This window comes from Corvus hawaiiensis, chromosome 18, assembly GCF_020740725.1.
Source record: "Corvus hawaiiensis isolate bCorHaw1 chromosome 18, bCorHaw1.pri.cur, whole genome shotgun sequence".
Taxonomy (NCBI): domain Eukaryota; kingdom Metazoa; phylum Chordata; class Aves; order Passeriformes; family Corvidae; genus Corvus; species Corvus hawaiiensis.
This window is the reverse complement of record NC_063230.1, coordinates 5,530,137-5,557,749: the sequence shown is the minus strand read 5'-3', so window position 1 is coordinate 5,557,749 and position 27,613 is coordinate 5,530,137. Positions and strand designations below refer to the sequence as shown.

The following is a 27,613-nucleotide window of genomic DNA, read 5'->3' as shown; positions in this document are numbered from 1 at the left end:
TTATGGCCAAGTTTTACCTTGGTTACACAGGGGCAGGTAGGTAGGCGTGTACCTGTATTTTCATCTTTTTCAGATGTTGCATTACTCTTTCAATCATTGTCAATTTTACTGATATAATGAAGCTAGAATTATCTCTAAGATGATAGAATACATAAATGCACACAAATCTACCATTAAAAAATTCTAAAACTCCATATACTTAAGAACTAGTGCACCTGTTTTAAAAAGTAAGAGCAGTTGTTGTGGGTAATTCAGACTAGTAATAACTATTGCACTAATTAAAGAATAAGAATTCTGATAAATGAGAACTTACATGATTCTTGAGCTAACTTGGGTGCCAGTGGCAGTCTGGATACAGCTAACTTTTCCTGCTTCTAGGACATACCATTACAGAAGTATGTACGGCACCAATAAACGTACATGTACACTAACTGCTGGGAGAAAACAAAAACAACAGTGTTAAGTTTGTGGACTAGACTTAAGTGAGCTAAATAGAGAAAGGCAGTCTTTAGCAACAAGTATTGCCTCTGTTTGAAGCAAGTAAATATGAAATAGCTACTGGGATATTCACATGTAAAGCTGATTTGGTGATCAGCACTTCAGAGAAACAGCTTAAAAGTTACAGTGGACAGAAGCAAATACAAGTCTCTGCATTGATGTAAGTTGTGGGCTTTACAATTGTTCAGCAACTCTTCTACTGAGCAAACAACTAAATATACCACCTTGGGAAACTCCACTTTAACAGAGGTGACCCCCGCTGTGGGTGCTTTGAGGTTTTGTGGGTTTGGGTTTTTCTTCTTTCAGCATACTATGTTGTGTTTTTGTGTTGTTTAGCATATGTCAACCTCTCATTAAACTTTTGATTAAATATGTTTTAACCCGTAAGTGATGTGTTATATAACTCTATTTCTGCTCTGAACAAAAGACAGGACAGCTCATGTAGAGATAACATCCCTGAAGCAGCATTTTATTTTATTCACTTAATTCCAAAACATTTAATTTAGAAGTCTGGCTTCCCAGTCATCCATCTTAACATGGGCAAATATTGACATAGAGTTGTCAGAATACACAGACAACTAAACAGCCAAAGAGTTTACAAAAAATAAATTCATGATTCTTCAAAACAACTGCAAAAGGTTACAAGTATCAAAACTCTTAGGTAGATGCACTGCATTTAAAGAAACTGTGCACAAGTTAGAGGCAAAAAAACCAAATTGCTACCAAAACCTCACATTTCAAAGAGTTTATTGTAAACTGATGAACAGAGTTGTCATTTCACATCAGCTTAACTGTTTTCATTGACTGAAAAAAATTTGGGGTGGCTAATTTATTTTGCATGCACAAAATGTACTGCTTAACAGAACTGTCAGCTCATTTCAAATGGAAAAAATTTAACTGGAATCTAGTTATCCTCAATCACTTTCCATTATTCCTTCCCATATTTTCCAATCAACAGGCAAACTAAAAATGCCTCCTTCTGCACTGCTCAAGTGCAACTAAGATAAATAGGGCCAATAAACCAATCAATCCATCAATGCCCATGAAGACTCATCTGAAACTGCTTCTTGATAAAGTAGACAGCAGATCTGAACAGCTGTACAATACAGATATGCTTAGCACTAGATATTTAGTGTGACTGTGGCAAGGAAATATTGGTGATGATGGGGATGGCCAAGTGGATGAAAGAGGGATCAGAGGAAAGCTTTTTAATTATTGCCCTCTCCTGCTTCTTCATCCTGCTGATCACTCGTCCACAGAGTGAGGTTATCTCGAAGTAACTGCATGATGAGAGTGGAGTCCTTGTAGGAATCCTCATTTAGTGTGTCCAGCTCTGCTATGGCATCATCAAAGGCTTGTTTGGCTAAAAGGCAGGCCTGCTCAGGGGCATTCTGGATTTCATAGTAGAACACTGAGAAATTGAGGGCCAGCCCAAGCCTAATTGGGTGAGTGGGCTGCATGTGCTCTTTGCTGATTTCAAAAGCCTCTTTATAGGCAGCTTCTGAGGCTTCCACAACACTGTTCTTCTTCTCTCCAGCAGCAACTTCTGCCAAATAGCGGTAGTAATCCCCCTTCATTTTCAGGTAAAAGACCTTGCTCTCATACTGGAAGTCATTGCAGTTCTTGATCAAGTATTTATCTAGGAGAGCCAAAACATCATTGCAGACTGTCTCGAGCTCCTTTTCTATCTTCTCCCTATAGGCTTTAACTTTCTCCAGCTTCTTCTCATTGCCATCTGCCATAGTCTTCTGCTCTATGCTGCTGATGACCCGCCAGGAGGACCGTCTAGCTCCAACTACATTCTTGTAGGCTACAGACAGCAGGTTTCTATCCTCATTTGAGAGGGGCTCATTCAGCTCAGTTACCTGGAAATACAGACAAAAAGCAAATTTAAAGGGTTTGTCTTAGAGAAGAGTGTGCAAACTTCCTTCAATACTTTCATCATGAAGTGCAATATTCCAAATTTCTTCTAGATGCCGAAATTCCTTCTACACCCCAAAATTCCTTCTAGACTGGAGTAACTTTGCAACATTGAAAGTTTAAAACTGTTCTGCAGTCAGGACTTAAAACAGTGAAATCCCCACAGTTCTGCTGTAATAGAAGGGGTATTTAGAAGCCACTGCAAAGAATATTCACTGAATAAGAGTCAGGTTTGTGTAATTGAGAAGCAATCACAGAGGAAGGCTCAGTTTTTTTAGGAAGTCTACTATAATGATACAGACTACACATTTAGTGATGAATTTAAATGTACCTAGAACACCAGTTTTTTGAATCTGGAACACAGCATCAACACTGGAAGCTGGTGCAATTCTTGCATTTCTTTCCCCTGCTGCTTGCTTCCATTCAACAGCAGAGATGGAAGCGCTGCAGCTGTTAAGCTCTGCACAGTACAAATTGAATTAGTGTTTCATAGTATCTTTCAGACACGTAGTTAGCGATTATACAGTGTAATACAAAAGTTACCCTGATTTCTGCTAACTGGCTGCAGACAAATTCCAGGGATAGAACATGAAACTGCATAGAAATAGGACAGCAAATCGGGAACGAAGCCATGAACAGCTTCGAACTCCTCCTTCAAAAAGCTGAGATAGAAGAATAATACTTCTAATACTGTATATTTAGGCCTATTTCACTTGTTTTAATTTAGGCTATTAGACTCACAGTCACTTGAAATTGTTCTACTTTTTAAAACTTATACGCATGAAATTAAACTCAAAGGAATTAGGATGAAAAATGTACCTCCCCTACCTCAAGCATATTGCTTTAAAAGTAGGCACTAGAATTCTAAGGATATGTACTTTGGTGTGAAAATAAACTTATCCTTGTTCAGACACACTGTTAAAATCATTAACTATTTCTTTTTAAAAATGTGCACATTTACACTACTTGACAGGCACCGAATACTTACATACTACAAACAATCAAGTCACAAGTATTTGCACTATTCTGAGACTGCTGGTATATAGACAGTGAACCGTCTAACAAATGTGCTTATTTGCAGATCTAAAAAAATACTTTATGCAAATTATAACTCTTAGAGCAACAGAGAGCTTACTTCCAAATTTAGGTTTTGTTCTTAAAATATATTATGTCAATTATTTTTATCTCCAAAATGCCTTTCCACACTTCAGGAACCTGAACTCCAAAAAGACACTGCTCTGCTTGTCCTAATAGAATTAGAGGCAACCTATAGAGGATGAAATGCACAAGAATCAACTCTAATGACATTTTGAGAATCTTCATCATAGCTCCCAATCAATATTTTCCTCAACAATCTCCACTACAACTCACCTAACTCATCTTCTCTAATAAAGATATTAACAGTTCTTTTGCAGTTTAGTGACCAAAATTTGGGAGTATATAAAAGGAATCCTGACTATAACCCTGGAAATTCCGAACTCCACGTGCTAATGAGCGTGGCAGTACTCCATCAGCTCAGAAATTACTTCTGTGTGTGATCCCACATACGCCATACATCAAGCTGAGCTCCTTCCACATGGAAAACACCCCAAAGTGAATGTTCCACAATGGAGAGCAGATCCACAACCTGACCCAGGTCAGTTGACTGTCTGTGATTATACTTGTTTTGTCAGCCAGAGCACATCACTCACAGCTAGAGCCAGTTCTGAGCCAGCTGCTGCAAAAATGACTGTACTTGAGCCAGTATAAAGTCAGGTTTAATTATTAAAACTTGCCTGATAGAAACTTACGCAGTCCATAATTTTGGAACAAATAGAAACCAGACTAATGAATTTAAACCAGATCAATTTCTTGCATCACGTGGTTTCAGAGCTATATACCAAGCATTGGAGGTTCTATAGCTACATTTACCCTAGAGAACCCCATGAGGAAGTCATCTCCCAGCAGGGGAGGGCACTACTTACATTAAAGACAACTCATTCCCCTCTCCTACACAAACACCCTTCACTAACCCCAAACCAGACACTCAGGGATAGGTACTAAAAATATAGAACATCCCAAACTTAAGTCCATTTATATATACAGATAAAAGCCTATATAACAAACTAGAACCTCAAACTATTTTGTTTCAAAAACTTTAGTTCAAGACTTACATTTATTTCACTATGTAGTATTTCTCATATGTCTAATTTTAAAATTCTATATCTCACATCACTCATGTTACCAATTGTAAAAAGTAAACTATTTTTTACCACTATGTAGCTATATTGGAAAAGCAACATAAACCAATGGAGGTCCTAAGCACTACATATTAGGATTATTAATGTCTGAAAAATGAAGGGCTTATACATTTTTCATGATTTCTGGAATTATCTAAACCAAAGGTACTCAATCCTGTAATCTCGGGAGGCTGATTTGTTGCATCAACTGAGAACCTTTCACATGTACACCAAAAGCATCTTTCTCCAGTGTGTTGAGAAACAATTCTGTACCTACCATGTAAACTTTATTTGAAATAGCTGAAATCCTGGAGCAGCATTTAATGCAATGGGAACGCCATGCCCTTTGGAAGAACGCCATTTACATATGACTGTATTTTCTATTAAAATAACTTCATCTGGGAAAAAGTAAACGAAACCTATCAAACTATTTTTCTTCTCCTGTTTACACATTACAAGCAAAAATACTGGAGTTCTTCTATGAAAAATAAATTTACAGCAACAAAAAATTTGTAGTGAGCAGTAAATTCCTTATTTAATCTACAACTGCTACTTGGTCTGGTTTTTTTTTTTTAAAGAAGGAATTGATGGGAATAAAAAATAAATGTTTCTCCAGCTTTATGCTGACAGATGAAATGGCAGCCCCGTCACACTTTTTTCTTCAGTGGCAGAATCAAAAATCAAGCAAATACCCTTTCACTAAAACAAATATTTGTTACTTTATGTTTCTGAAGTAACTACCAGGCTGTTGGCTATATTCTGTATTGTAAAGTGTAGTAATATCCAAAAGTGAAATTAATTGTTCAGAATTCAGTTTACACTGAAAGCACACTACTTTCATATAGCACCTTTTTAAAGCATCAGATGTGTTACATTCAGAGATTTAAAAAAAGAAAAAATTTAAATAAACTTTTCAAATCCATGTATCCTGGAGAATTAGAGTTAGAATACTGATTTCATTCCTTTTGGAGGAAGTCTAAGTTCTCTGGATTGCAATATTACTTCAATATTAACCTATACGGATAAAAAGCTCTCTTAATTATCTCTCAGTTATTTCCAATCACTGAAACAGAAGTATGAGCTGTGAGGACAGACAGCCCTCAGAGCATTCCACAGAAGCTTATGCTCAGACCTACAAAATCAACCTCAAACACTAAAGAGCATTCTGGAAATTGCCGTATTAGAGTGAACACCTGTGAAAGCCAAGTAGCCAACAGATGCAACATTACAGATATGCAACAGTATATGAACAGCTCAAAATAAGGGAACTGTTGCCTTTTAAATTGAGATTGCCATTTGTATTTTAAAAGTTAAAGTTTCTGTAAGCTTCAAGACTCCCCTCACTTACAAAGTGTTCTCAAACTCCCAATCACACAACTTATCTGCGAGCAGAAGTGGCATTACAGATGAGAATACCATGGCTCCAGATGAATGAAAATTTGCATAGTAATTAGAACAGTTTACAAACAACTAGACATACACACTAGTTGTAAGTACTTTATTTACACACTTCCTGAAGCACAGCAACTGTGTTCTCATGGTTTCACATGTGCCCAGAAACCACACATACACTGCAGGTCTGCAGCTCTTAGAGAAATATAAAGCTTTCTACTAACAACAGCTAGAAATTGTCTTCTAGAGCAGCACATTTTAGTGCTTTCTCTATTTCATCTTTTAAAATTACCATCCAAAAGCAGAGCTGTTACTATTACATTATAGGTATTAAGAACTCTAGAGATATAATTAAAATACAACTTATTTTAACATCTTGTGGCTCTGGTTTGAGATACTCAGAAGTATCACTGTTTTAAAACTGGACTGGTCGTAATATTTATTACAACGTAACAGCAAAAGCGAACAAGAGCAGCAAAATTAGAGTCTTTTTACTGCCCTCACTTAAGGGAGGTGACATAGACATTCTTACAACAAAAATGTGGACTCCATTTGAAGCTGCTCTTTCAAACTAAAATCATCTCGTGCCTTCAAACAGCAGCACTCTCACGGGAAAAAGTTCCTCTTGGGGTCTTTGGTATTCAGAGGACAGATCAGCAAGAACAAACCAGTTGTAAACTGATAACAGCAAAGATGCTGCTAAGCATCGAACGGCATTAACATTACCCATAACATTCGGATCGTGTGAATACTTTGTTTTCAAAAAAGGGACTAGACATAATAGGTTTGATCATTCTCCAATTTTATTACGTATCAGTACAGGCAGATCAATACAAATAATTTTCATTGGTTGGTTCTGAAAGAAGCAGAGTTGTAAATGTAACATTGTTTAAACATATGTCAGTGTTCAACAGGGTACGGAATGCACTGAGAAACTGTTACTCTACAAAGAAGAGGCAAAAAGGCAACGTTAAAGCTCGTGAAATGCTCCTGGAACAGGGGGTAGCTTTGACACCTGGATGCAGCTACTGTCTTTGAGTCACTGATGTGAGTGAGGCCTCTATTCGCGTCTTTTACGGCGAGATAAAAGAAACGTCTAGAAGAGGAAGGGGCTCCTTTTGCTGTGTCCCCAAACAGCCCCCGCCGCAGTGCCCATTCCACCGGACCAGCGCCCCCAAACGCTGGCGTGTGCCCAGAAGGGGAGACGCACCCCAAGGACAAACCCACCACCCCATCGGGGTGGAAGCGAGGTGGGCGAGGATGGGCCCCATCTCTAGGAGAGAAGGAATGCACAGCGTTCCCGCCGCGAGGAGAGGCGGGCGGCATTCAAATGGCCGCACTGCGAGCCCGATTGGCGCGGTGGGGAGACAGAGAGGAGGGCATGGGAACAGCCACACCCCCGGGACAGGGACAGCCGGGGAGCGGGAGGGCTGCGAGACAGCCCTTACGAGGGAACGGAAGGAATGAGGGGGGAAGGAAATAGATTTTTAAAGGGAGAGCTAGGTCCGGTTTGGACCGGCTACTCTTTGTCTCATCTGTGCCGAAGGCAGGTAGTACTGGGCACCGCCCCACGCGGCGGCGAGGTGTCCCGGCGGGATGGTCTGGCTCCTACTCCCGCCCTCCTTTTTTCACCGCGACGGGTGGGACCCGGCGGCTCGCATCCTCCCCGGACCCAACCCCGCCTCGGACCAGCCCGCACTTCCTTTCCCTCCCTCCCCCGCTACTATTCCCCTACACACTCCTCTCCGAGTACGCCCCACGGCCGCCAGACTACCGGCCCCACTCACCGACTTCATGGCCGAGGCCATGTCATCGTATCTCTCCGCCTGCTCGGCCAGGCGGGCTCGCTGCAGCAGCTGCTCTCGGTCCCCCATGGCCGCTTCCGTGGTGGCTGCCGGGCTGGGCTCTGCTCGCCCCTCAGAGAGAGTGGAAGGCGGGCGGGGATGTGCGGCTGGACGCGCACGGGTGGCGGGAGCAGGGACCGTAAGCCGAGCCGCCCGCTGGGCTGTGCCGGGCTGTGCCGGGCTGTGCCGGGCTGTGCCGGGCTGTGCCGCCGCTCCCTCGCCTGCCGGCCGCGCTCCCGGACCGACCGCGGCGTGTGCGGCTCGGAGCCTCGCGCTGCTGCCGCCGCCCGCGCCTGCGCGCCGGGAAGGCAACGAGGGGGCGGAGCCGCGGTGCTGCAGGGGAGGGGAGGGGGCGCCGCTCCCCCGCGCTCTATTTCTAGGTGACGTCACTTGCTATAAATAGCTATCGCGGGGCGCCGGCCGCGGGACGCGCGTGCGCGCTGAGAGTGCTGCATTTTCCTGCTGCAAAGGTGGAGGTGGGTGGGGGGGTGCGGGCACTGCGGGACGGGACGGGACGGGACGGGACGAGACGGGTTTGGACACCGCCACCGCCTCACCCGCCCTGCCTGGCCTTGGCAGAGGCACTGGTGGGTCACGGCTGTGTGACTGCGCTCGGTGTGACCACGCTCCGCGTCCGTGTGTGCCTGCCTCCCTGCCCAGCGCCATGGCTGCTTTGTGCGGCCGCAGCCTGCCAGCGTTGTCTTGCAGTAGTGGCACGGTTGTGCCTCTTTCGGGGAAATAAATGGATCTCGCATCCCGGCTGCCTTGAAACAGCCCTAGTCGTGGGGGTGGTACCACGGACCGATTCTACTACCTTGCCTAACAGATGCAGCTAAATTCAATTTTACCATGTATTTTAATGTGTAATAGTCAAGCTCCTCTTTCATAAATTGACAGAGTACCAGTCTTACATAAAAATCATCTCAAGGTGAGAACCTTGCACAAACCACAAACTACTGCTGGCATTCACAGACACGCTGGGAGCCCCGTTACTCATCTCTTACAATAAACCATGGATTAAGTTTCCTATTCAACCCTGGCCAGCATTTAAACATCCCTGCACCGCGGTAGGTATGGGGAGCTGCTGTACAGCTGAGTGGAAGGTTTGCTCACCAGCAGACAGTTCAGCACCAGAGCACCTGTGGCAATTTAAGCTCACATCTGTCCTCGCCCCCCAAAGACAAGGAAAGAAAGTCCATTAGCACACCCCGGAAACACGGACAAGGCTGTTCTCACTCCTCCGGACGCTGTCCCACTACCCTCAGTACTCTTGTGCTACCTCAAATGAGTAAATCCAGTCCCTTGTGTCAGACAAAAGTTTTTAGCCTTAACTCTAATGCTGCTGGCTTTTGTGCATTAAGCCCTAATGCCATTTAAAATAAATGCTGCGGTTTTAAAAGGGATTAGATGAATATTGCTATCTTTTTAATGGACATAAATAAATATGACAAATAAGAATAAATGATAGTTATATGTAATAAGGCATGAAAGATAAAAATTACACCCAGCAAGTTAAAAACCGATTGGCAGAACATTCTGGAAACAGCTCTTTGCAGTAGTGTGAAGCACATACACCACTGTGCACACATAGCAGCAAGCCAAATGAGGCTTTTTCCTGCTGGGATTTTGTTCTCACTATCTCTAAGAGACGGCAGTGACATCTAAAACCTTAACAGAATAGATCCCAAGTATCATTTCAATTTATTATCATAATTATTGTAAAACTTGTATTGATTTTACCTTAGAATAAATGTTTAGCTGAGGACAGAAGGGATATGATTTTGAAAAGATATGAATCCATGTAAAAATAGAGATTTTAAAGTATCTGACCCTTAGGCAAGAATAGTGAGAGACAGGCCAATCCTACTTGACCAGTTCTCTTCAGTTGGGAACCTTTGCAGTTGTAGTAATTTCTCAGTAGAGATTAGTCAGTTTGCAAAACATTCCAACAGCTCTGAAAATATGCAGGGTTTAGCAGAAGCTTTCTAGTCTTGTACAGCAGCTTCAGACTCCCCAGGGAAACAGATTACAAAGTATTTTTAAAATGAGTTATTCACCCACTGAACCAATCTGCATTAATCTGCCAAATATATGTAGATATAGCTACACGTGCACAAACATTCTTGTGAAATGCTTTGGTTTCCTTAATTGAGGCTTCTTTAAAAGAGCTATTTCTCAGTCTAAAGCATCTCAAAATTTTGTAACATTGAATCCACGAGGTCATGTGTAACCTCACTGTTCTAAAACCAGATACACATCTAAATTCAACAGTTGCAAGAAGAAGTGCTAAAATAAGGCAACCTTGTGTGCAGCACTTCCACAGTCTGACTGTAACCTAAAGAAAGGGAAGAGATTGCATTTCACATCCAAGGTCCGGAGGAGAGTACCTATATTCTCCTGCGCATACAGTGCCTAGCGCTCTGGATCTTCATCCTCAATAGTGGCTCCACACATCTACTGAGGTACAAATAAACAGAAATTAGAGCTCATGCAATGAGTTTTATAATCTACTACAATATTTATGAGTCACAATGTCTTAAAATAAAAATGGAAAGGAAATGGAAAAATCAGCAGGCCTTTTATTAGAGTGCCGAATCGGGTGCAAACAGTGCCTGACTGTGGTTCCCCTGCTGAGCTTGGATGCCAGGCAGCACTCCGTGATTCCCATCAAAGCTCAGGAATACTGCTCTCATGAGGCAGGACTCAGAATTGTTCCCAAAGTGACCACACCCAGCAAGAATCTGTAGATGGAGAAATTTATGGCACTGAAAATTGCACTGTGACCTAAGGCTATGGCTCTGCTCCACAGGCATATCTGATTATTGGACAGCACCCATGTTCCATAAATAGCTTCCTGCTGAAATGCCATTCCAGTTCAGTGCTCACTCACATAGGGGCACTGGGGACACCACAGCAGTCTCAGAGGGTGTCTTCCCCAGTGCTAATGTTTAGCTGCAGGGACACTGGTGAAGAGGCAACACCACAAGGAAACCACCATGTGCCATTCCCAGGCTTTCCCCACGGTGGAAGACCTCCCCTTTTGTTGTCCTGGAAGCACTGAGGGAGCACACACATTTTGTGGTATTCTGAGACTCATGGAACTACAGCAGTTCTACAAAAAAGTCCCTGCCACTAACATCCTCCTGATCCCTGGAGCAAATGATCTTCCCTCTCCTTTCTGCAGCAAGGAAATGTTTTATTTAGGGAGCTGCTAAATGATGAAAGTCTTGGGGACAAGATACTGAAAAACAGAGAACAGAGAAACCACCCACTGGTGGGGAAGGTTAACCAGCTTCCACATCACAGCAAATGAAATAGAGACAACTGTGGAAGAGAAAGAGAGATGGAGTCTGTGAACATCTGATCTTGGAAATACTTGTGACTGGCCCTTACATGGGGCATGATGCTCAAATAGTGCTGTAAGGACAGATTCTTCCACAGGCTTAGGACTATCTGTAATTTTTATTGTTAGAATTCTAGCAGCACATTCCCCCAGTAAAGTGAGATAAGTGTGCATCAGGAGGATAAGTGTTGTAACCAATGACAAGATCAGAGCACGAGATAGCAGTGGGTGTAGCTGTAGTGTGATGATTCTTTCCCAAACCACAAGGGACTGTAATTTCAGAGACATATTTCTAGCCAAACCATACACCACAGTTCAACAAGCCTCTAGGCTGCCACAGTGTGTGAAAATACTCTACTCTTTGTCATATTTCAATTTCATATTAATCTTGAATCACTCTCACAGAACCTCCCTCATAACTCAAGGGTAAATCCTGGAATGAAGAAAGATGACACTGCCCGAGTGCTGCTCAACAACAGCAACAGGGTTCATGCCATACACTGTGGTGAAGTACGTTGTGTATCTATTCCCCTGCAGGGGAAGAACCTTAAAAAAGGAGGGTAGTGATTTGTACAAAACCTGCAAAGCTCTTTCTCCCTCATAGAAAGGGTAGGTCTGTACCCCGAAGCCTATTTGGGATCACTGCAGTGTATTTTATATCATTTGGCATTCACACACAGTAGCCTTTTGGATGTTCAAAATCCTGTGCAGACACAAGCTGATAAACCCTCAGAACCCTCTGGCAAAATGTGCTATCTTCCAGCACCTGCTCATTTCAGAGTCCAGTGAGGAAACAGCACTATGTCTGAATAAAAGATTATGGCAGTTTTTCCTTGCCAGAATGATTCAGGGATATGCACAGGGGGTTGTCAAGCATGCTCAGTTGTGGGGGTTCCTTTAAGTGGTGAGAACACAGTAGCTAATTGAAAGCAGCTTTAACTCCTCATGAGCTACTTCAGACTATGGCTAGTCCTACCCAGACAGAAGAATGCAGTTTTACTCTTTATATAATGAAGGGAAAGTAAACCAGAATTCACAAGCTTCAACAGGAAAACATGAACAAGCCTGCTTATCAGCAGCTGCCACCAGAGTACCATTTTGAAAAAAGGCTCTACAGGTAAGAGGAAGAAGAAACAACTTGTGTTAAGAAAATACTGGAAGTAAAAAAGCAATATGAATACAAAATAACTCAATCCGACTAAATCTCAGGGTTTTTCCAGAAGTCCTGAGCGCTTGCAGCCTACAGATAAGATCAGAATTTGGATGCCCATGATTTCTGGAACCTCTCTGAAGACACCTCATGCTGAGCATACACAATTAAGGACTCAGCATCAGCAGCCACATTAAAAAAAATAAAACCAGATCTGTCTTAACAAATGAATTTTTATTGCCCTTCAACCTTTACCAAAGTGGATTAGTTTGACTTAGAACGGGATTAAATCCCACTGAAAATGATTGATCTGAAACAATGACCTTTCACTGTAGAACATAACATGAAAGACTTTGGGGATAAGACTAATGAAGTGCAGAGATAAAACAAAATGCCTTTGCCAACATTTTCAAAAGTGGCCTCTTATTCTGGGTGCCCTACTTGAGTCACTGCGTAAAGAGCTCGTTTCCTCTAAAAATGAGGCCCCAAGCAAGGTAATCCAGGCATCCAGAATGAGAGACTGCCTGAAAATACTGCCTTGAAGCTGTATCTCGCAGCATTTGTCCTGAGCGGGTGTTGGATGCACCAGTGACTGTGACAGCAAGCGGAACTGCCAATGGGACTGCAAGCAGAAAAAGCTGCTACTCATGTCCTCAGTCCCCTCTAGCAATTTCCTGGATTAGTTCAGGGAAGTTTTCACGGCAGCTGCTGTGCAGGTCCTCCACACAGCCATTTCCACACCATACCTCCAGGGTAGAACCATCCTCAGCCTCTGACCTTGCCAGGCTCAGGGTTGTCTGCTGAACTGCCAAGAGAAAAGCTATCTCTAGCAGCAGTGCTGGAAAACATGGATGCTGCCTATTGGGAAAGTGTCCCTCTCACCTCAGGAGAGCCAAGTAACGGAACTTCTGAAAGTGCTCCTAGATTTCCATCCCCTTTCTGTGACCAATTAATACATACAGGCTCTGTTCTTTGGGCCCTTATATGCATTTTAGGATAAAAATAACTTTGTTTTTTTTCTATCTAGGGCAAGCTCCTTTCTTTGCTAGGCCATGCCATGTCGAGGAGGAGGAATGACAACAGCAGGTACAGCACATTCAGCTCAGGGCAGGTCAGCCACGTGCTCAGTGTGCTTCCAAGTACAGCTCCAAGGAAGAACAACATAAACACATCCAGAGCTTGCTACAGATGGTAGGATAAGGAAAGCAGAACATGGTGGGGACGCAAATCACATCTAGGAAACCAGAATGAGGTAAGACACAAATTGAACAAACTGCTACCCCAATGTAAATACAATGGAAAGAACTCCACTAGGCTCTCCTTGAAAGACTAACTCCAGCCAGCAGCACAGGCAGAGAAGGCCTAAAGCACCACTGGCGTTCAGCAGAGTTTCACTTGTTCTCTTCCTCTACTGCATGGCCAGGCACCCCATCAGTTCTGGCTCATGGATGGGGAAGAGCAGCCCACCCCTGAATTCTGCTCAGCCTCCTGTAACCCAGCTTCGCCAAGTCCTGTGAGATCACCTGTAGGCACCACTTGCAAATTCCTGTCCAAATGCAATTAGCTCCTCAAAGGTGCTTTGTGCAGGTTCAGTATCCAGATGACATGGGGCAATAGTGGGCCAGAATACACTGTACTTTAACCACCTGACTTTACATCTCTTAAAGGGCAATACTTTTAATTTGCTTGATTTTGCATATCAAGCTTTGAATTGTGTAAGATAAATTTACAGGAAATTACCTAGAAAATTCAGTTGTCCTCCAGAGAACAACTGCACAAATTCAGAAATGAAATTCATGAAGTATAAGAGAAAAAGCTTTAATTCTGCTTTAGCTGAAAATCCTTTTTCATATCTAAGTTTGGAAAAGAGACTTGTTCTAGCACTCCTGAGGAATTTTGCTGTATTGAGCCTCTTCTTTTTAACTAACAACTAACTAACAACTGCGTTCTTGAACTATTTAAAAAACTTACAAGGCCTTAGGACACTGGTGTTGTTAAAGGTGGTAGAACAAAGGTCACTTATATGCAAAGCCAAAATCTGTGCATTCCCTAGCATGGCTTGCTTTTTTACAATAGAACCTATTTAGAATGACAGGTATCTAAAATTTCTATACCGGCAATGTTAATCTAATCTTATCTCCCCTCCCAGGGAACAGAACTAAGTATTTGAAAGGAACTGAAAATACACCTCTTTGTAAGAGAGGCATCATTCCTCTTTACTCCAATACATCTTCAACAGCAGGAAAGTGGAACCTCCCTGGCTTTCATCCACATGTATCATATACCACTGACCGCCTAAATCATAGTCATTGTACTGACATGTCATATCAGCAGGGATGAAAACTAAAGTACCTTATTTGGGATCTCAGACAGCAGCCCAGAACGATTCAGTGGGAATTTTGCTATGGGGCTGCTGCCTTCGCATGGAGCCGCGTCCCTGCCTGGTTCCTGACCGTGTCCCGTCTCCGTTCCACCGCAGGCCGCAGAAGCGACGATGACAGAGCCTAGAGAATGGGTTTCCACAAAGCGCGGCCGTGGCGGCGCTCCCTGTGCATCCCCCGCCCCTCAGGGGTCCCGCCGCTGCCTCAGCCTCAGCCCCCGCCCCGCGCGCCCCCTCAGGCGCCGCGCGCGCCCCGCTGTTGCTATGGCCGGGCGGGCGGCGGCAGCCAGTCAGGGCGCGGCAGGACAGAGCCGTCGCTGTTGCCAGCGGCCGCGGACCAACGGGGAGGCGGCGGCGGGCGGCCCGAGGGCCAATGGGGAAGCGGTGGCGGGCGACGGGAACGGCCCCGAGCGGAGGAGCGCGGGCGGGCGGTGGCCGGGGCTGTGACGGCCGGGCGGGCTGGTCCCTCACGGGTGTTCGTGCGGGCCGTACAAGCCCGGCGCCTTTGCTCCCTGCACAAATGCCCTCATTCACTCACGGGCCCGCTGTTGACGGCAATAAGCGATAACGTGTGTGACCCTTCCAAGCACCGCTGTTCCAAACACGAACAAGAGAGGGGCATTCCTAGTGAAATCCACCAAAATAAAGGAGGCTTCAGGCTCTCACCACCCACAAGTGTTCCCAGGGCAGCTGGGTCCTGCGTTTTAATACATAATTGCCATGTGAAAATTATCACTTCACACCCTTACCTTGAAAAAAAAAAAAAAAAAAAAAAAAGAACCCTGGAGAAACAGTAAATAAAATTCTTTATTTGAAAACTTTGTAACAAAAGGTAACAGAGGCATCTTCTCCCTGTATCTCCGGGCTGGAGGTTTGGGAAAGAGGACCCATTTTGCAATACAGATTTTTTTTAAAACAGTAACACTTCAGGAAAATACCCTAAAACCCACCCTATAACTTGCAGGATTAGTTTTAAACCTGCATGAAGGGCCTGCCTTGCTACTTCTTGTATTAAACACCAAAACAATGGCATGCCCTAGCACTGAAAATTCTGCTGTGCTCCAGTTTGTGTCACCTGTGGCACTATGGAGTATGGAACACTCCAGAAGTTACACCCTGCAGTGCAACAGAAAGGCAGGAATAAGAAATAGCAGTATTTTACCAGCACTTAGCTGAGACCTTATCTTCCAAGCCTGAGAAAAAGTTATCCAACATCCACTGCAAGGCAATGTAACCAAATTTTACTCCTTTGAGCACAGGAGCTTCATTTACCTTCATGATGCAACCAAGGACTTGGATCTGACCAGTGCTATGGGTAGATCTATGTTACTGCCACAGAACCAGTGCCTTGATAATTTTAACACCGACAGTGCAGTTTCAGACTACTCCAGGAAAAACCTACAGTCCACGCTGCACCCTTCCTTTCTTCTATCCTTTGCAAATTCTTAATAAAACTGTAACTAAATCAAACTTTGTAACCATTTGAAAACACCTCCATCCTTATCCCCCACTCTAATCACCTCCTTGTCAGACTCCTCTTTCATTAAAAAAAATTAAAAAGGAAAAAATAGGAAGCAATGGGAAGCACAGACACATGGAGTGTATCTGCAGGCAGGTCACATCCGTCCACTGGCAGAAAATTCAAAGAGCAGGCGTGCTGCCTGGAGCATCTCATTGGTTAGTGAGCCAACAACTGGATCCTCCAGGACCTGAAAGACACAGGAAGGAGCCAAAGCCTCACTATATATGATTTTTAACACAGTTGCTTATGGTGGAAGAGCTCCTTTGGGCAGACAGCAGCACAAGGTGTGAGATGGGAGGGAATGTCACTGGTCAGGGCTGTGTGCATGAAGAGACAAAGACCTTCTTCCCCTCTAAATTCAGGTAGAGTAATCCATCACTGGGTGTAGAAGTGACAAGCACAATCAGTGCACAATCCAACTCCTAGGAATTCAGAGCAGAGCAATTCCCTTCGCCTTGCCCTAGGCATTGACTCCTATAAAAGCCAGTAACTGACAGAGGGTAAGACCAGAACTAAATAATCAAAGAAGTGATGTCCTGAACAAGGGAGCTCTGCTCTGGAATTTTTGTTTGCTTGCTTGCTTTTGTTTTACTCTCATTTTGGTTCTAACGGGATGTATGAGCTACAAAAAAAAAACCTGAGTCTTGTGGAGAAAAAGGAAGTTTTTCATCTGCACCTCTGTGGTTCAGACATAGGAACCAAATATCTCCATATTGTTGCCAGAAGCCCAGAGCAAGTTAATTCAGCAAGAAGCAAAGTGCCCAGGAAATCTGTAGAAGGCTGTAAGATCATTTACCCATTCAAGCTCTTCTTTTCCCCTCGAGCACACATTAAAATATGCAAAAAATTGCTTTTCTGAATTCTTGAACTGAGTAATTATTACAAAGATTTGAAGATGTCCCCTTTGACATCTACAAGCATCACTCAGTATCTTGCTCACCAGCCCACAGTGCATTGAGTGTCATGTTTCTTCACCACTGCAAAATCAGTGCAAGAATGCAGAACAGCAAGATGAAAACTAGCTAGAGACAGCCTGCTCTGGGAATCTTAGAAAAGGCTCATCCATTATTAATGCCCAAAGCTTTCCTTCTTGTCTGGCTTACATTATGGCTGGTAAAAAGGCCACTTTCCAAGATACAGATCTTTATATTGATGCTTTCAGAGGCTCGAAAGAGGTTCTGTTACTGCCCTCAGAGCTGCAACCACTTCTCATAATGATGCCAGCAGATATGGGCTCCTGCTTTTCATAATCTCTTTTGAAAAGGTTTTCCCCAGCAGCTCACACTGCAAGGGAAACAGCAATAGATGCTGACTGACTGTTAGACCAACATACATAATGCCAAAAAGTACCTCAATGTACAGCTTAGATAGGGCTTTCTTTTTAGGTAACATTGAATTCAGAGATGTGCTCCCATCCCCTTGAAAGCACAAGATTTCTAACTTTTATTCTCTACTGCCCTAAAGTCCCCATCAGAAGGCAGGCAGACTGCACCCACAGCATGGAAGTACCTTCTCTATCCCGGCCAATAATCACACTACTCTGTATACTGCTATCAGCCACCTCAGAACAATGCAAAATCCCTTTTCCTCAACAATAGCACAGACTTGCAAATGAAAATTACATTAAACATTTTAAGAGGTCTGAGAGAGCAGAGTCAAATTGTGCAAAACCGCTCAGAGGGGAGGACCTTAAGCAGCCATCTTCATGTGATTGTTCTATAGGTGAGCCCTCCATTGCTAAAAATTTAAATGACACTTGGGATCTGCACAGGTTCCCTTGGCCACCATTTCAACAACACATTTAGTAAAATTAGGGTCTGATTAGCAATTCAAGTAGGAAAAAAAAAATCAACAAAACCACCTTTCCTTCTACTATCTGCTGGATGTTACCCAGGGAATGCCCACCTTGCTCTGAACTGGATTCCAAAAGGTATGCTTAGATCAAATATGTTTCATACTAAATATGATATGAGATTTCACATCTCTGAGAGAGCTGCAGGGGATCATGTGTACAGAGCTCCTTTCTCTGAACATTAGGTATGTTCTTACCTGGCTTTGTCCCAAGGCTTGGCTTTCTTCCATGCAGGGTGCAGAAACAGGTGGGCACTGAGGCTTGCCAAACACAGTCTGAGAGGAACTGGAAAAAAATTATATACAAGTGCATTTGTATTTATGCTCTACTTGCCACTTACTGTAATGTTTTGCAGCAGGACAAGAGGGGCTGTTGGCAAGACTATTCAGCTGATAGAGCTGTTAAGTTGTCTACACACCTGCCCCATTTCTCAAAATTCTTATGGCCTGAAAATACAGGCTCTGCAGTGGGAAGACAGCCCTGACCAGGAGCAGTATACAGGGAATCATATTTCAATTTGCAACTTTCCTTCTGCCCCAAAACACTCCATAAACAAGGAGGTGTCTACCAAAATGTCTCTCTCAAAACTATAGACATAGACATAACATTGGCTCCGCTTCTGCTACAGCTTTCCAAGGCCACCAGTCCAGTCTGGGGACATGCCTTCCCCATCTAAACTCCCCTGGAGGCTCTGCCAGCCTCTCAAAACAGATCAGTCTGTGGGCACTAGGTCAAGTAGGAGACACTGAGTGCTCAAGAATGGGATGTTCTCTCCTATCATCACCAACTCAAAACTCTCTAATCCAACAATGCTGCCTGTACCACCACCAGGAATAGCCCAAGGTGTGAGTGTCCATACAGGTCCAGACAAGAGGTGCCCACTAGCAGAGTATAGGAAAAAAGTAGAAGCAACGGGGCAAGTGTCAAGTTGCCCTTCCTTGGAATGCCCCCCAGCTTCCAGCACCCAGTCTTGGGACTCCTCTGCTGGAGAATGCATTCAGAGAGTCACATTTCCTGAAGACAAATGGGCTCAGCTCCCTCTCCCACCCTCTCAAGAATTTGTCTCATGGTTTTTCATGGCCCACTTATGCCGATATGCAAGGAGTTCTATGATTCAGTTATGCAACATGCCAAAAAGTAGCCTCTCATTGTTGGTTTGGGACTTGCTGCCTGCCAGTGTCAGGATGCTAGGTTATCCAGAGGGGAAAGCCTAACAGCAGGAGGATTCCCAGCACTCTGAGATGGAATCCCAAAAATGCAGGCAGAGGCTGTAAGCTGCCATGAACATCTCAGCACTGACATTTTCTAAATCAGTATGCTGGCTCATAAATGTAGAATGCCTTGCTCCACAGAGCTCAGTGTGCTTTTCTTTCTGAAATGGAAGGCACGAGATTTCTGCTCTGCAAGAACCATTAGCTGGGCTACATTCCACCTGTCCTGACTTGCAGAATGAAGAGGATACATCACCACTATCTGTAAAGGGGAGCATCTGTTTGGTGTCCCACAGGGACTTCCAGTCCGCTTGCTGGATCAAACCCTCCTCTCAGGCAGCAGAAGCAGATGGAGACAGTCAGCTTCCAGCCTGGTTCCCTCTCACACTCCCACCTCACAGCCCTGTAGATCAGAAGAGGTTTGGACACAGCACAAGTGCGTAGGAGCGGCTGTAAAAAGCCCGTGAAAGAAATCAACAGGAATTGTTCTGATAAGCTTTGAGGACATGTCCTTTCCAGGTGAGCATCTTTAAAAATGAGACAAGCAGATTAAGGGTCCTTTGGCTGACTTGTAGCTCTATCCCAGTGCTCAGGAAGCAAGGAGAACATAACACTGAGTCCACTCCAGATAGGTGATCTTGGCTAAATAATTTCCTTCTCTTTGTGTTATTTTTACCTCTAAAACCGAGATAACTTCACTGCCCTGTCCTTCCAGGACAGCAACACTCGTTTGCCTTACAGTTCGATCTGTTGCCCTCCTGAGACCCCAGAAGGGTGATGCTCATTGCAACATGAGTGCTCAAGAGGACTCTGGTAACAATACTCTTCTCTAATCACTGACTCTGTTAGAGGGCTCTGCCTTATAACACAGATGATCCTCACTGACAGAGCAGTGACCTTACCCAAGACTACCCACATGAGCTCTCCTGGCTCTCTAGAGAGAAACTGCAAAATGAAATTGCTGGAATTGCAGCCTAAGCATCGCTCACTTCTGAAAAAAGATTGATGTTCCACAGCATTCATGGAATTTTGAGGAGCTCAAGGTTTTGGGGGGAGCTGGACCAGGCCACTAAACAGGGTTTACAAATAGGATTCAAATATCTATATCCTCACCAAAGGTGCCAACAAAGCAGCAAGTCCTGCCCCTCATAGGAATATGATAACGGGTGCGTGGATTCCTGGCACACTGAAATACCCAACAAGGAGACATTCACCATAGATTTCTTCTACTGGCAGAACATATTTTAAAAATAAAAATGAGCTCACTCCAGAGTCAGAACATGAAATTTTAAATCCAGCCAAAATATTGCCAGCAAGCCTTGCTGATCTTTCATGATCTTTAGCCACTGTTTAAAACTGTGAATCCTAAAACACAGCCCAAGGTTTATAATGCCTGACCTAGGTTCTCCCCAGCAATTCAGAGCAAGGAGTCTGACATGAATGGGAGCAAGGCACCAGGCCAAGTGGGAAACAGGTAAAAGGCAGAAATGTTTTTAGCAGGGAACTGGGGCCAAAGTCTCACCAATCTTTATCTCCAGTGAATCACTGCCTTTACCTGTTGTTCAACAAGCCACGAAGCCATCTGTGCCTCTGCTTCCTCATCTATAAAGCAGGAATGAAGCTTCTTCTACCTCCCTTTTTGACATACTGACAGTGTCATGCTGGCACAAATGCTGGTCAGTGTCAAGCAGAAGGGTTATAAAATGGGGCTGCTGCTCCTGCTCTGTCTTGCAGATCAGTAAATTAAAGGAAGCCCATAATGTCTGGCAGTGTTTATTTTTATGTAACATTATGGAAGTTGTATAACATATGGAAAATAGCATGAATTTTTGTTTTGCATTCTCTGAATTTATCTCTATTCCCAGAGAAAATCTGAAACCTTTGTTCTACGTGGAAAACAGAAAGACAGAACAGTGCCTGTCTTACTGTCTTCCAATTTGGAAAGCTTGCACTATGGAATAATCTTGTCATGAGGTCATTCATGAAGCTATAAAAACTATTTTAAGATTAAGTACAGGCCCTACCAACCCAGCCCAAAGAACCAGCCCTCACTGGATCAGTACAGGTTATGCTTTTCTGCCAAAACCAAGCCAATAGTTCAGAAGCTGAACCTGCCTAAAAAATAGGGGGTCATATCTTTTCTGATTAGACTGGTTCCAAATCTCCTTTGTGCCACACACACACATACACACTTAGACAACATTACCCATGCACAGATATAAATACCAGTAGGATGGACACAAGGAGAATCAGTCCCTGGGAATGAGATGTATCACTATTTCTGCAACTCTCTTCAACAGGGCACCAAGACATGGCTGGACTCACAGCATCATTTTTATTCCTGTCTTTAGGCAGCCCTGTGCTTTCCCTCCCTTTACCTGTGGGGAATAGATTCCAGGGTCCCTAGCTGTCCTCCTCTAAGGATTAAGCTTTCATCCTCTAAATATGACTCCTGAATGATTCTTCCTGAACTGTCTTCAACACAGCCACCTTGACAGACTGTGCTCAAGGGAACTCTGATACCTGCTGAAAAAAATGCTCATATTAAAAACAAGTACAGACACAGATAACATGGCTGCAACCTCTGACCCAGCTATTCCTTCTCTCCTTGCTCCACCTTCACCAGAGCCTGGGTGAATCGCAGTTACAGCACTTTCTACTCTACAGACCTACAGCAAAAACAAGTGGAACATTACTTATGCATCCTATCAAGCCTATTCTGAAGAACAGGGAGAAGAAAAGAGATGGTGGGAATGCTGAACAAGACTGGACAGGAAGGAGACAAAGAGAGAAAAAATAGCAAGAGAGAGAAAGGAAAGTAAGAATACGTGCTTGAAGACAAGCACCATGTCACAGTTAAGAAGTTCTCAGGCAGTATCTTAATGATGACAGGCATTAAAAACCCAGAAGCTTGCAAACAACAGGGTGAGCAGACAACACCTGGAGGGACTCTCTCAATGGAAACACTAAAAGGAATGCACCACTATCTTATGGAAGTGGTTACAGTTTAGGCAAAAGAGTAGGTAAGAATGTCTGTTTCAACACCTTAAATCAACAGATTTTCTCACTGAACTACCATGGAAGCAAAACTCCAAAGCTCAAAATAAGCCCTGCTCTCCTTCATCAGGACACTTAAGTGAGCAGGAGTGTTTACAACAATGTTTACAACAATGGGAAGAGAAGCTTGGAAACTCTTAAGGTCAACAATCTGGGTGCAGTTTTACCAACCTTCTACATCTGGGGTCCACACGGAGCCAGAGACTCCTCTGATGCTGTAAGGGGCCTGCCACATGGGCAGCCAATGATTCACAAAGGGAAGGGACTCATAAGAGCCCAGGTCAAAGCTCCCCTGCCAGGGGCTGGCAGCAGCACTGCTCACTGCTTCTTCAGGCAGCACCACAGGAGAGCCAAAGCAGGTTCCTGGTTCCATCACAGCCTCAGTGCCAAAAGGTACAGGTTGTTCAGTGCTGTGAGTGGTGAACAAAGCCAAGCTTGTTCCAGCTTCATACAGCTCAGAGCTCTGCACACAGCTGCAATGATGGAGAAAATGAATCAGCCAGACATATTGCTTTGCCAAAAGGGGACCCCCAGCTAAACCTTTGAATCCTGCCCTCCACAGCTGGGAGATGAGCTGCTCTGACTGGACATGGAACATTGCCATCAGTGGTGGCAAGGTTCCTAAGTGATGTCCCCTGGGAACTGACATGGAAGTCAGTTCTGTGAATATGTTTAAATGTTGCTTCATCTCTGAACTGTCACTGTAGAGATGCCATACATCACCTGGATTCCAGCATCTTTAAATACGTTCCTTCAGGAGGCTTATACAGAGGTGCAGCTGACTGCTCCCATCCTGGCTCACAGGGCATGAGGGTTATCTCCATTTGCTCAGGGCTGATGCCCACATGAGATCCATCTGAAAGGTGCAGGCCAGGCAGGTGAAACAACACTAATGGCTACTCCAAAGGGCAACAAAACAGGTCTAATCTGCCAAACGCAGCACAACCCCCCTGTTCCCTGTGACTGAAGTTTGGTTGTCTGTGGAAGGACATGGAAATACTGGGTTTTCCGGAGTACACTGCCCTGATTCCAGAATCTGAGAGCTAAAACCTGCTGCCTCCCATCTATTTGCCTTCATTTGGTGCTTTTTTAAAGCCAGGCATCTCTTTTCACCTGTCCTTGCACAGGCCTTAGCAGTGTCTGCTCCTCTGGATTGACAGCCTGGAGCCAAACAATGAGGCACTCCACTGAAGCAGAGTCCTCCAGCATCAACTTGATCCATCAGCACATGATGCTGTTCTGAAGAAGCAATATTGTTCCCTTCCTGAGGGAATTTAAAATTGATTTTCACCTCTCTGGACCACATCCCGAAGACATTAGGAAGGGACAAACCTGCAGTTTGTGGAGTGTTGGATCCTTTATCCTGTGGCTCATTTCTGTGGGAAGCCAATGCCCTCTCAGGACATGAATTGTTGAGCTTTTCCATACGAAGGAGGCGAGATTTTTGACGTCGTCGATAATTTGCAAACCAATTATAGACCTGAGTTGGCTGCAGGTTCATGTCCCGAGCCAACCCCTCCTGCAAACCCAGGTGCAGGGAGAAATCAAGGGGAAAAAAATCACATCCAAATAATCAGACTTTTCCCTTCACTTCCAAAAGCAGTCCAGCAAAAGAGCTTCCAAACCCAGATACATTGACTCACTAGGTCTCCGATAGGCCTATGTGGATCTGACTGAGGAGACCATTTTATGAACTCAGTTGATAGAAAACACATATTCCACCCTGCACACCCAGACAATTTGTTTGCTAAGGGAAGCCACTGCTATTCTATAGTACTCGCCAGATAATGCCCTCACCAAATCATGCTCATCCCACAGAATGACAGCTTCACAGAGGTAGACATTAAAGTCTGAAGCCTTCACCTGGCAAGGTAGTGATCAACAATGACTATTGATTTAATTCATACATCTCTTCCATTACAAATCTGTCCCTGTCCAAAGAAGGTAGATCCATGTATACACCAACACAGCCTATTGTGTTATCACATTAAATTACCAGCATTTGAAAAGTCAGCACAAAATGTATTCTGGTGAACAAAGTGCAATTTTATACAGGCTGTTACTCAGTCAAGTCAGAACTATTTATCATTGTAATAGAGCTTTGCTGAGTGATGGCTGTTTGGCTGCCTATGCTCAATCACTACAAAATTAGAACAGTGAGGAATTTATTGTCCCTCAACTTTTTGTCCACAGCAAGAGAAATTACTTAGCATGAACCTGATGATTTTTTAAAGAAACCTTTAGGGAAAGATCCAATATGAGGAATGCCAGCCCCAATGAGCCTTCTGAAAACAAGCATTTAGAATTAAACCAGTTTAATTTAGAAATTAAACCAGTTATAGACTCCTGATCACAGAGTCCTGCTTTTCCATGACAGAGAGACCTGACTGGAAATATCCCTAGCATATCCCTACCCGCTGTTTCTTGTCTGGATTTGCTGTCACCTCTGCAGCAAACTTGTGCAGGTGCTGGCGTACTTCTTCTGAATAGTTTCGATTCTTCAAAACTTCAGGACAAAGGGAAATAGGTGGAGGATTCCTGTACACGGGAGAAAATGGGATTAAAAAGGACCCAAAAGGAATAATTCACATTCATGGGAATTTTCTCACATTGCCACAAATGATCAAAATACCAAGAAAAACCAAGCTCCAAGAAGCAGCATCTTGAGGTGCAAAACCAGCCTCTGCATCTGTAGCCCCTGCCTCTGAAAACTACAGCAGAGAAAAAAATCTTGGTCTCCCCACAATGCAGTACCTCTTCCTGCAACGAAACCTCTGCAGTGGTGTCAGAAAATCTGTCTGGTGTTTCTCCATAACCCTCCGGTAGTGAATCTCATGCCAAAGTTGCACCAGTTCTTCCTTCTCTTCTGCCTTGCAATACTAAAACAAAACTGTGTGTAAGCAAACCTTCCCAGAGAGTCACTCAGACTGCCTATCAAGGAGAAAACCCTCAACAGAAATTTTACTCAGAGATTCCTACTGGTTTGACAGAGCTGGGAGCATTATCTAAGTATATGGCTTGCTGTACCGTCTCCAGCGTACACAGGGAGTTGCCTAATTCCTTCTTTTTCCCTGGTGAAAAGGTCTACGTTACCAGATCTAGAGGCCAAAAATTCCTCACCTTGAGTGGCACGATCCAGCCTTCCTCATATACTCCCACCCTGTCAAGCCCCCTAATCTTGGGCTTCCCAAGACTTTTGTGTCCTGAGCCCTAAAACTGTGAAAACCAAGAACCACCACAGTAGAGAACAAAAATCCTGCTACAGCTAACTCCATAATCGCCCAGTTACCTTCTTCCCCTTGGCTGATTAACACCAAGTGCCTGTAGCAAAGGCTTTGTCCTGTGTTTCAGGTCAACAATGCACACTTATCACCTTCCACTACCTTACGCCAGCTGGAAATGCTCCGTGTGCTGCAGTTTGGGTACTTCTGCACTAACAGCTTTAACTACTGTTTTGCTAACATGTTTTCCATGAAGAACCGATGAACACATCCCTACCTCCAGGAGTCTGCAGGCTGCATCATGTTGCCCATTATGGATATGAACGGACACACAAGCCCGGACAACATGGATGTTAGTGAGAAAATATCTCGTGTTCTTGCATCCCATCATGGCTTCAACCAGCTTCTCCAGACTAGGAGACGAGCTCTGGAGCTCCCGGCAAAGCTGTCCTGCTAGATCTATCAGCTTGGTGGGTGGGGGATGCTCATTTTCACTCTTCTTTAACATGGCCATGAACTGCTTCATCATCATGTCCTGTTGGAAGCTTTTTCTATGCAATGCATAAAGTTGTGGTTAGATAAAAACTCTTTTATCTCCTATTTTTAGCTTCTATGGTATGCTTTTCTCTTTTTTTAAAAGGAAAGAAATTCACTGTGCTGTTAAAAGCAGCCTAAGAACCTCAAAACGCTTCAAATAAAACTAGCCCTAAAGCAGCCCTGAAAAGCTAAAGACGCACCAGATTTGCAGTTGAGAAAACTAAGCTCAGAAAGACACATTAAACTTTCCCCAAACCTCAGAGACTAACTCTGGGGTTTACATCCACCGCTTACAGGTTAAAACTATCAAAACATTAAGTCCAGAGACATTCAGGTGAAATTAATTCGGTTTTCTCCGAAATGGCACATGACAGGCCCGGGCAGACCGCAGTTACCGTAAAATGTAAAACCACCGCTGGAGCTGTTTCTCGCCCGTTTTCCTGGGAAAAGGAGGCCGGCGAAGTTCCCCGCGAGGACACCCCACCCTTGGGCCAGCTCCACCCCGCCGGCCAAAAGGGGGAAAAGCTGTTAAATAGCTGCGAAGTACAGGAGCAGGGACACGCGGCAGCCTCGTCCCCTTCCTCCCGTGGCGAGACGACGGTCCCTGCCCGCCGGCCCGCTCCCTGCAGCCGGTCCCAGTCCTAGTCCCGGTCCCTGTTCTCACCGTAGCCTCGTGCAGGTCCAGACGCTTCCCCGCGCCGAGGGCACTCCGGGGTCAGGTGCGGAACCGCCGTCGGGTTTCAAGTCCCCGCCCAGGCGGGGCTCCAGGGCCGCCCCTGCACTCCGCCCCCACCCCCGCTACAGCTTCGACCGAGCACCCGCCGCGTGCACAGCTACTGCCGGAGTGCAGAATAGATGTAGAATGGTGTAGAATAGATGGCAGCAAGTTCCTTCCATAGTAGAGAGTATTTTTAAGTCGCTAATCGGAATCAGACAGGGACTGATAATTTTGACACACTTAGAGCGACTGAATGAAGACGCATGCAGTCAAACCCACCTTTTTTGTAGGTGGGTGCTGTCTAAAAGCAGATGACTCATCCTGACTCAGTTTAGGGGATAAAAAACTGAAGCAGCTACGGTTTGCCTTGAATCACACCTGAACACCACTGTGAAGGTGTCAGTCCTCTCCTGACTCCAGTTTCTCGATGGTATGTAACAATAAGGAACCATCTCGCAGCAGGAGCCAACAGCCTCCACGCATGGCACAGCTGGGTGCCGGCTGTGACCCACTCTAAACCTGTGCTTAAATAACCAACTCCTGCCAAGGCCCGGCAAAGACAAAGGCTACGTACTTGAGGTGCAGGCATCTTCCTCTTGCGGCATGCAGATACATTCTAAAAACCTGCCCATAATCCTCAGCAGCAACTTGCGTTCAGTAGCCCTTGATTTCTCCTCAGGCTTTGTTGCCGGCCTTGCAAGACAGTGACTGGCTTCCTGCTCTTGCTGTGTGACACTGTTCTAGATCCA

At 44.5% G+C, this 27,613-nt stretch overlaps 2 protein-coding genes and 1 long non-coding RNA gene across 7 annotated transcripts; 1 reads left to right on the top strand and 2 right to left on the bottom strand.

Annotated features, from left to right (window-relative positions):
* Positions 1–940: 940 nt before the first annotated feature.
* Positions 941–8,168, bottom strand: YWHAH (tyrosine 3-monooxygenase/tryptophan 5-monooxygenase activation protein eta). The gene is made up of 3 exons (XM_048322959.1): positions 8,079–8,168; positions 7,817–8,047; positions 941–2,363 (listed from the first exon to the last, which is right to left on the bottom strand). Exons 2-3 carry the CDS (start codon positions 7,901–7,903, stop codon positions 1,707–1,709), a joined length of 744 nt encoding a protein of 247 aa, XP_048178916.1. The 5' UTR covers positions 7,904–8,047; positions 8,079–8,168; the 3' UTR covers positions 941–1,706.
* A 114-nt stretch (positions 8,169–8,282) lies between these two features.
* On the top strand, positions 8,283–14,863 carry LOC125335387. The gene is made up of 3 exons (XR_007207435.1): positions 8,283–8,349; positions 13,394–13,618; positions 14,516–14,863. It is a non-coding gene; the product is annotated as an uncharacterized LOC125335387 (long non-coding RNA).
* A 672-nt stretch (positions 14,864–15,535) lies between these two features.
* Positions 15,536–27,604, bottom strand: ANHX (anomalous homeobox). 5 transcript variants are annotated; one of them, XM_048322365.1, is made up of 10 exons: positions 27,439–27,604; positions 25,887–26,160; positions 25,143–25,267; positions 24,803–24,926; positions 23,721–23,907; positions 23,112–23,244; positions 22,560–22,861; positions 21,710–21,857; positions 18,318–18,405; positions 15,536–16,455 (listed from the first exon to the last, which is right to left on the bottom strand). In XM_048322365.1, exons 1-10 carry the CDS (start codon positions 27,477–27,479, stop codon positions 16,363–16,365), a joined length of 1,515 nt encoding a protein of 504 aa, XP_048178322.1. In that variant the 5' UTR covers positions 27,480–27,604; the 3' UTR covers positions 15,536–16,362. The 5 variants fall into 5 exon arrangements, with proteins under 5 accessions (XP_048178322.1, XP_048178323.1, XP_048178325.1 ...); XM_048322366.1 differs by having other exon boundaries at positions 21,710–21,854; XM_048322368.1 differs by lacking the exon at positions 21,710–21,857.
* Positions 27,605–27,613: the final 9 nt, after the last annotated feature.

Excerpts from the sequence above, each read along its gene's own strand:
- ANHX (XM_048322364.1), bottom strand. The coding sequence starts at position 27,479 with ATGTATCTGCATGCCGCAAGAGGAAGATGCCTGCACCTCAA. Across the intron at positions 24,927-25,142 it reads AGGTTTCGTTGCAGGAAGAG|GAATCCTCCACCTATTTCCC; the intron begins GTACTGCATTGT and ends TCCCGTGTACAG. Across the intron at positions 23,245-23,720 it reads CAACACTCCACAAACTGCAG|ATGGATCTCATGTGGGCATC; the intron begins GTTTGTCCCTTC and ends TGCACCTTTCAG.
- YWHAH (XM_048322959.1), bottom strand. The coding sequence starts at position 7,903 with ATGGGGGACCGAGAGCAGCTGCTGCAGCGAGCCCGCCTGGCCGAGCAG. Across the intron at positions 2,364-7,816 it reads TGGCCTCGGCCATGAAGTCG|GTAACTGAGCTGAATGAGCC; the intron begins GTGAGTGGGGCC and ends CTGTATTTCCAG.